Source organism: Buceros rhinoceros, unplaced genomic scaffold (genome assembly GCF_000710305.1).
Source record: "Buceros rhinoceros silvestris isolate BGI_N320 unplaced genomic scaffold, ASM71030v1 scaffold12493, whole genome shotgun sequence".
Classification (NCBI taxonomy): Eukaryota; Metazoa; Chordata; class Aves; order Bucerotiformes; family Bucerotidae; genus Buceros; species Buceros rhinoceros.
The window spans coordinates 20,119-29,230 of NW_010405436.1; the positions used below are offsets into that span (position 1 = coordinate 20,119).

Sequence of the window (9,112 nt, forward strand, 5' to 3'; positions counted from 1 at the left end):
AAGAAGAAATTTAAACAGCCAGCTTTATCTTACCTTTGTCTTCAGGGGCTATTTCATGAGCCTTTTTAAGATCGGCCTTAAATAAAAGAAAAAAATAAATTAATGTTCTGATTAAATGTTTATATTTAAAAAAAGAAAAGAAAATACTGTGATCATTACCAGTGCCTCATCGAGATCTTTTATTCCCTGCCATCCTTGAGCCCGTCTGTAGAGAGCTTTAGTATTTGCTGGATCTATTTTAAGAGCCTGTAAATTTAATAAAATTGTCACGTTAACATTTCATATACTTCACAGCCTCCCATCTCCACAAATGGCACAGTTCACACCAGCAGACAATCTCCCCAGCTGGTTTGAGGGTAAGCTGTCAAAACATTAACTGTGTAAAAAGCAATGCTGTAATGTAGCACACTGAATAGCTAGCTAATTCAGTTTCAACACCACTGCACCAGAAGTGGTCTTTTGTGAAGGACAAGCATACACAAGGACAAAATGGACCTCTGTGTGTATATATATATATATACACACACACTTATCAATGCAAAGGTGTTGCTGCAGTTTGAATTAGCCCAACATTGAGTCTCAATAGAATAGAATTCTACATTGCAGCTCTTCCTTCACACCCTCAAATGACATCATAAAACATGCAGATTTCCTCTAAATCTGTTTTCACTGTAGGCTAGAAAGATACATACAAGCAATCCATACCCACCCCTCAGGAACCTTGCCAAGCTCTAGTCATTACGCCCTTCTGAGCTGAATGATTTCACTAATGTGTCTATGCCAGCTCTAATATGGCAGTATCAAAAAAGGAAATACAGTGGCTGCGCAAAGAGACCATTCCACTATTTGATTACTTATTTTTTCAAAGTACCTCAGTTGATTTGGCTAGCTAACTGTTCTGTTTTCTTGCCTGTGAAGTTGCATTCTTTTTTCTTATTGCAGATGCTCCTATACTGTGTCCTTTTTTTATTCGTTTAAAGAGTACAGTTTCTTACTCATGAGAGGAAATCTGTTTGCGTGAATGTGTGCCTTTATTGCTTTTCATTTATTAACTCTAAATCATTAATTAAGAATTATAGACATTACATGATGAAGCCAGGTTTTTCAAAATCACTTCAGAATTGACTGTTTATAAAAGAAGTATTACTTTGGGCGCTCATCCTGGTCTATGTGCTGTAAAGCCTAAAGCCTCTTCTGTGTCAAGAGTTAGAAAATCAGGTGGCTGTACTGACTAACATAGGTAAGCATTCCTTGGTTTTTAGCTTGACCATTTTGCTTACAGCTATTTTAAAGCAAGGTTTGTTTGAATGGGTTCAGCTCTTTGAAATTCCTTATTTACACCAAATAACCATGTATTACAGATATCATTAATTTAAATTGGTTTTGGCTTTAGGAAATCATAGAAATTAAAGTGTAGTTTCTTGTTAAGAATTACCTTGAATGCTGCTAATTAATCTTAGGAAACTGCTGTTCAATTAAAACACTGATACACTGTTTAACGCTTGTTCTGAGACATAAGCTAAATACCTTACAGAAGTCTATTATTACAGCTACAGAATTGCCTTTATCTAACAATTCTGTAATCTAAAATAAAAAAAGTGGGGTGGTTTTTTTGTACAGTGACAAGCATTATGATTAATAATTTCTATCTGTACACTTAAATGCTGCTTCTATCTTTACCATTTTCTAGATGACATATCCCATTACAGTTTCCTTTTATTTTCTTCCCTCATTCCCCACTTGTCCATTCTGAATATAGGTTTATGAACATTTTCCATGTGGTAACACCACCAGCAGGCTAGAAAGTAAGCCAGCTCTCTAAAGACCACTCACACACCGATGAGCCAGACTCCTGCTTTCAGCCTGAAAGAATCAGGATCCTCTGCTAACAGATAAGAGCATTCTTTATTCTTATTTCCTTCAAAATTCTGGAGTTTTACTGAATTATTTGAAGTTTCCTCAAATGTATTAAATTCTATCATTACATTTATGTGACTGTTCCTTATTTCTCTTTAATTCTATTGGTTTTCAGTATTTTCAAATTGTTTTCTTCTTTCTTTCTTCTTATTCACTGATTTCATTTCACCACTAAGTCTACCTGAAAGGGCTTTAGTTTAGAAAAGTCACTTCAATGAATAAAATACAAGACCATCAAATCTAAAAGCAAGTAAAATGTTTTGCTCAGACTAGTTTTCCAGATAAAAGTTATTATTTTATCACTGAAGAGTTTAACTCTTTGTAATATAAAAAATAGCTCTGCAACCCAAACTGACTTTTTTTTTGTGTGTGTGACAGTAAGCAACTACCCTCTTCTGTTTGCTTCTAATGAGTCTTTTCAGCTTCAAAATCTTTTTAAAAAGCCACGTACTAGGAAAGTTAGTGATAAATTCAAATCATAAGCTTGTCAGAATACTCTTTAAAGAAAGCTTTGTAGTTCTAGTCTCCATTTTCTGTATAGGCCAACTGTTAATCAAAATACTAAACATTAAATTTACCTCTGAACAACTTTCAATGGCTCCCTGCCAATCCGACAATTTTAGTTTGCAAGCACCAATGTTTAAAACACAGGTCAAAGCAACAGTCTTTAACTTTGGTTTGTCTGCCACCTCTGCCACTGCTTCAGAAGCTTCTACATACCTGCAGAAAAACAGATTTACAAATGTGTGTTAGTGTTGCAACTTACACTTTGTTCTGTCCTTCCACAGATAGGTGTGAACTGGCCTATCCAAACTGGTATTTTTAAAGCAGCTTCAATTCCACTATCACAAGTATTTATTAAACTAAATATGTAAGAACTACCCTGACAAAAAAGACTAACTCGCTGGTGATTTTTCTCCTGTAACTCCTAGACCTCCACTGTACTAACAGCACTCTTTTTCTTAGAAAAATGCACTATTCTAGATGACATGAAACCACTGGAATTTATCTCAATGACTCTGTATTCTCAAAAAATGTTGCTCAGCAGTGGCAAAACCACCACTACATCTTGCATGCTCATGGGAAGCTTCATCTCTTCTTCAGTTCCGCAGTAATATTTTCATCATTAGGCATTTATGGCTAAAATCTAAAGTAAAACTAACTTTACTTTACACAGGAGAGTAACTCCACCTTCTTTCCACTCTCTTCCTTCATAATGTTTTTCCTGAACTTCAAAACTGACACTGGTTCAGGACTAAGCCTAATCATTTACGGCATCTCTGTTTCACAGACAAACTGTATCTTCTTGATTTGCCATGTGCTAATGCTGTCTTTTTTTATTTCAAGTGGAAAAGGTCTGTTGTGGATATAAAAGTTCTAACTCTTTTAATGGCCCACTTGATAGAACTTCTGTGGTTTTGTTTAAAAATATAAATGGAGTTGTAATATGAAACTGTGTAATGTTCAAAACAAACAACTCTAATGTTTATAAATCACAACAAAATGCAAAAGACTGCAACTATTCTGGAGACAAATTAGAGCTTCCAAGTCAAGGAAATCAGTAAGGTCAATCAGTAAATCAAAGGAAGTAATACATTTGACAGAAAAGGTGTCAATTCTTGCATAAAAATAAAAACTAGTTAAACAGCAACAAGACAAGAAAAATATCCAGATCATTATAATGATTACTGTTGGTTAAAAAAAAACCCAACACTGCCAGATAGGTGAGTTGTACATAAGACGTGGGAGATAACCCCAGTAAGAGCTACTCTATTCCTATCAGTTCTGGCGAAGTGCCAGCTAAAGTACACCATCCTACGTAAAGTATTAGATTTTAAGATACAAAAATGGGGCATGTCCACAAAAATATGACCTATAAAGAAGAGCTGGAATGATCGGGTTTCTTCATTCTAGAAACATTACCATCCTTTGCATCCACAAGGACAATAAGCACCAAACAGAAGCTGTCTACTCCAACTGGAGGAGCTTTCACTGGGTGTGCTTAAGAGTGAGCAAGACAACTAACTGCAAGAGATGGCATCATTATACCTGATATTTACCTAAGAATGGGGGAAGGAAATGGACAGATACAACACAAAGATATTTAAAAATCCACTCCAGCCTTTTTTTCTGTATGATTTCTAAAAGATTTATATAAAAATCCTATTTGCTTCAGGGTTTCCCTTGGACTATGATGGGCTTTTTGAGGGCAGGGGGAGACATTGCACCTTGGGTTAATATCTTGGGTAATTAAAGGATTAATTTTTGTGCTTCAGAAAGCCATCACTTATTTGAAACCCAGTCAGTTAAAAACTCAGGTGAAGCATTCAATGTGCCTGTATTCTTTTTTCTTTCATTATTGTTACTGCCTGTTAACCAGTGATCATTAAGAAGGTAGGGATAAAGGTCAGTATAACTTAAAAAAAAAGTTTCCAAGAGAAGATCATATACAGAGAGCAAAAAGCATGGAAAGAAGAAAGGAGCAGTATAGAAACAATAGCAGAAAGACCATGATTTTGAAGGCAAATCTGAACTATACATGGAGTCAGGATGATGGTATGGAGCCTCAGAAAAAATAACAATGAATTAATAAAGGTCACGTTTTGGGGTACTCTCTCTTGAACTTACCAATTTTCTAAACCTACTGTTTTTTAGAAATGAGAGAAAAAGTATCTCCTACCTTTCCTGTCAGTTACCAACCCTGTATCCTGTTATGCTTTTCTTACCAGTTATGCACTGACACAGCAACAGCATTAAAAAAGGAGCATCTAGTCAATTCTAAGCAACACTTCCTGGCTATAGCTCTTACCTAGCAATGAGTAGAAGACCTACTTGAATAAGTAGTGAAAAATCAAACAGATGTTTTCCAGATTCAGATGACTCTTTTTAAAAGAAATAAAAGAGCACAGCAACAGGCACTTTTTAAATGCACATATCATTGCTTGATAGCAGTATTAAATTGGGTTACAGGAACTACCTGATTGAATTATGATAGCCTTACCGTAAACTTTTACTATACTTTTTAGCTGCCACTGCCCAGTTTTGCGATTTGAAGAAAGTATTTCCTATATTCTTTATGTCTTCTGCTATGGCCACAATCTTGTCAACCTAATAAAATAAGATGGAAGATATCAAGAATAAATGTACTTATGAAAGAAGTCTTGAATTACTTAATGTTTAACAATAGGATCCCATGTCTATCCTCTTTCAAAGATTATAAAATCTCAGAATAAAAATATTACAATTTTAGACATATACTAGCTTCAAACCGCTCCTACACTTCTCTACTTTGTTGCACATTAGTGTGAAGGATGAAATTCCTAATGGGTTTTCTACAGTATAAAGGGTGAGAAAATACCAGAGACAACACAGCAGTTCAACTCCTTCCCCTAAATTCTGCTACCCACACAGAGCTATATATAAAGGTGTTGACCATTATTTATAGAAAAGACATGTTAACAATCAAAGTATTCAACCAAGACTGCCTTATTCCCTAGAAAATTTTGTCTTCTGCTTCTCAGAACGGTGTTAGTCACTTGAACTCTGCACACTCTCAAACTAGAAGTTGTATCAACAGAACTCTCCTTCTCTCAAAACATCTACAGAAGCAGAAAAAGAGCAACTGCCCTTCTTTACCAAATCTATTTCTATTTCCAGAATGGCATACATTGCAAGTGTTAAGTTACTTTGCCAGTGGCAATAAACACTTTATAATTACTGCTGTCTGTACCGCAGTTGTCTTAAGCTCTGTCAAATGTATACATTGCCATTTGTAATACTATCAGCTTGCACTTCTACCCTACTAGAATTAATGACCTTGAAAAAAGCTGACCACAGCTCGAGACCATTGTCACCGTGGTTTCTGTAGTTAAGTTTATATGAATAGCTTTGAAGTTAAAGGAGGCAGGCACCTGCCAACTTCAGTTCTGAACCACAGCGAATGCTATCCAAAAACATTTTCACAAGTTCAACTGCTTCTCAATAGCCAGATACCAGGAGTTTCTGTTTTCTAGCTGTAACGTGTTTTCACTATTTTATTTCCAGTTCTGTGTTTGGAATCCATGGGTTCAACCCACTTTTTTTTCCCTCTCACCAATCACTGTTTGATTTACAGTTTGTCTGTTTCGCTTTCATAAAGTAAAAACCTACAAAGAGCTCCTTGTAGCAGTCTGCTCCCTAACTCTCAACAAGGTCTTCCTCCAGTTTGAACAACGTGAAAAGCAAAAAACTACTGGGAATTGAGAACGACTAGCTCTGACGTAGTAAAAATCTTTTAAAAAGGTTGATCCTTTATTATTTCTAGTAGGTGAAGCAGTGTCTTTTTTAAAGGTGGCTATTTCAAAAGTTGGGCAGAAGTTTGTAGATACAACATTAAGCTGTAGGATGGAGTTCTAGTAACTGCAATTTGTTCCTACAGCACAAACAAAAGTAAAAAGAAGTGAAGAACAGGGAAAAAAAAGTGTTATAACTGTAAGTAATTGTGGGTTTAGTTACTGGGGGAAAAAATCAGCTGCAATTAGCACTGAAAAAAAGGAACAGCAATCCCCACCAGCGGCATTCTCTTTCCTAAAACTTAGTGTCACCATTATTTAGGACCTTGATCAATTCTTCAGAAAAAAGGCTTAGTAAACATCATCACAGACACCATGTAAGTCAGATTACCTACAAGTCTTGCATTCTGTAAAATACCGTAAAAGAAAAATACTTACATCTTTCAAGTCTATATCTGAATCTTCAGGAAAATCTGGGTGAGCATCTCCAGATCCGTCCTGGGGAACAATTCCCCAATCATCTCCTTCCTTTAGCTCCCCACATTCTGCAATGACGCACAACTGACAAAACAAAGTGTAAATAGCAGTATTGCATATTAAGACAATTTTCCCCAAAAAAGCCACAACTTCTGAGTGGTGTTTGAAATTCAGTAAAAATGCTTTTTCATCTGTTGTTTGGGTGCAGCGTTTTCAGAAACCCATCACATCATTACCCGATCCTCATCAAAAGCTTTTTATCACAGTGTTGCATTCAGAGCAGCAACTTCCCAAGAATACCATACCCACGCTGCACAGCGAGGCTGGAAAAGGAACTGGCAGCAAGCTGAGCTGCAGCAAAACACCAGACATGGCAGTTCTCCTACATTAGAGAAGATGATTCTTTCTTAAACTGCCAAGTCTTTCAAAGTTACAGAAGTATTCATTTTTCAAACAACCACAAACTGACATGACCACACACCAACTGCTTTTCCAGAAATACAGCTTCTGATGTAAAATGCATAAAAGTTACGTATCATTTAGGAAGGGTTGGGAATTCCTTGTTTTAATTTCATCACCCATCCTACAATTCTAGCTGAGCATTTCCACCTTCACAGCTGTGTGGAACAATAAATCCATTGTTTGTGCAGGGGAAATTTACAGCAAAAGAACAAGGGCAGTAAAATGGAAATGAACACTCTTAGTAAAAATAACTGGCTAACATTTAATAGTTAGAAACATTACACCAAGCATTTAGAAGAAATGAGTATACATCATACAGTGGAAGAATAAACATCGTCTGTAAGTGCTCCGCATTTTGTTTACCTTAGCAGGATTTTCTCCTTTTACTTCAACATTTTCTAACATTTTAACTACACCCATTCCTTTGATCACTTGGCCAAATACCACATGTTTCCCATCCAGGTGAGAAGTAGGCACCGTTGTAATAAAGAACTGAGAGCCATTAGTACCAGGTCCTGCATTTGCCATGCTCAGCAGCCCTGGTTTATCATGCTGCATTGGGGGGAGAAAAAAAAAAAAAAAAAAAAAAAAAAAAAAAAATCACAATCAACATATAAAAGACCTGTTACAAAACCATGCATAAGATTCTGAAAGGCTATTAATATATATAGCAAGGACAGCCATAATGACTTGGTAAACTAGACAGTTACAGTTGGCAACTAGTTTTACCTATCACGTCTGAAGAGGGCAGATGCCCAGCTCTGCATCTTTACTTGCCATCGAGCAGTCTAGCAAGCAGAGCTGCACGTGTGACTTGATGCTCTCTGCTTTTCGCACACTTAATCCCCTGCACAGCTGCTGAGTTTAGACAGATGACCTGAGAGACAGGTGAAGTTCCTCGCTGGATTATTCAAGACAACTGGCCTCAAGAACTAAAGTTGAACACCACTTAAATCAACTTCAGTGTTACACAGTCAGGACAGGTATGTATTGTTAATTTTGTAAGGGCTACTCACAGAAGGTATGTTCTAGAACTGGGGCAGTGAGGGGACTCTGGTCTTTACTATTTGAAGGTTGGTGGGGTTTTTTTTATCTCCTTCATTTTCCTAGAGATAGGTTTTATTCTGTTGGGATTTTTAACTATCTTCTTATTTTGGCTTGTGCTACCAGGCTACAAACTAACTGATTTATTAAACAGCCCAACATGAAAAGATACTGTTAATCTTGCTTCCTGTAAGTACTTTTTCCTCCTTCGAAATACGAATTACCTTGTTCCATCACACAGTTTATTTCATTTTCACTTGAACTGCAAAAATATACTTTTCGTACATGTTGTGAATCTCTTGTTGTTAAACATTAAGATACTATTCTCTCCGAGCTGATCTGGTTATTAAGTGCAAGAAATTCTGTTTAACATAAGTCAGCATGTTATATCAAGACACTGGTACTTATCCGAAGCATGCAAGCTGTGATATTCCTAAGAAACTTGATACTATGAGGAGGAGAGGAGGGTGAAAAAAAAAAAATATGACAGCACAGAAGAGACAAAAGCAGAAATTGCTGTGAAGTAGACTCATAGCTCAACAGGAGGTTGATTTGTTTCAGACAAATCTGAGACGGCTGTATTTAAGCACCTGGTTTGTCCCTGTAGTCTCCACCACTTCGAAGAACCTGTTGTTTTGAAAACTGTTTTCCCACACAGTGTTTGTCTTTCCATGGTAGTAGGGAGAACTCTTTGCCTGAGGTGTTCATCTGGTCATACAGCTCAATGAGTCTGAATCTTCAAATGAGGATTTGGCTCAGGAACTCTGGGAAAAGGTTGTACAGCTGAGAGCTAGAATTGCACCTAGTCAACAGAAAGCTACTGGAATAATTTTGGCTTTTTCTAATCTTGAAAGTCATCCTAGGAATCAGAGATGGCAAATCACAGAGAGGAAGCCTGTGTGCCACAGCAAGAGAAGGCATCTGGTAGCAACCCGGCAGGA

General features: G+C 36.7%; 1 protein-coding gene across 1 annotated transcript in view; it reads right to left on the minus strand.

The window, feature by feature from the left end:
* PPID (peptidylprolyl isomerase D) overlaps nt 1-9,112 on the minus strand; it is a gene marked incomplete at its 5' end in the record, with an annotated part of 13,575 nt that overhangs the window by 814 nt on the left and 3,649 nt on the right. Inside the window, 6 exons of the mRNA XM_010133730.1 lie at nt 34-76; nt 160-246; nt 2,496-2,637; nt 4,919-5,025; nt 6,627-6,749; nt 7,491-7,679. Coding sequence (XP_010132032.1) covers nt 34-76; nt 160-246; nt 2,496-2,637; nt 4,919-5,025; nt 6,627-6,749; nt 7,491-7,679 — 691 coding nt within the window. The remainder of the gene's footprint in view (nt 1-33; nt 77-159; nt 247-2,495; nt 2,638-4,918; nt 5,026-6,626; nt 6,750-7,490; nt 7,680-9,112) is intronic.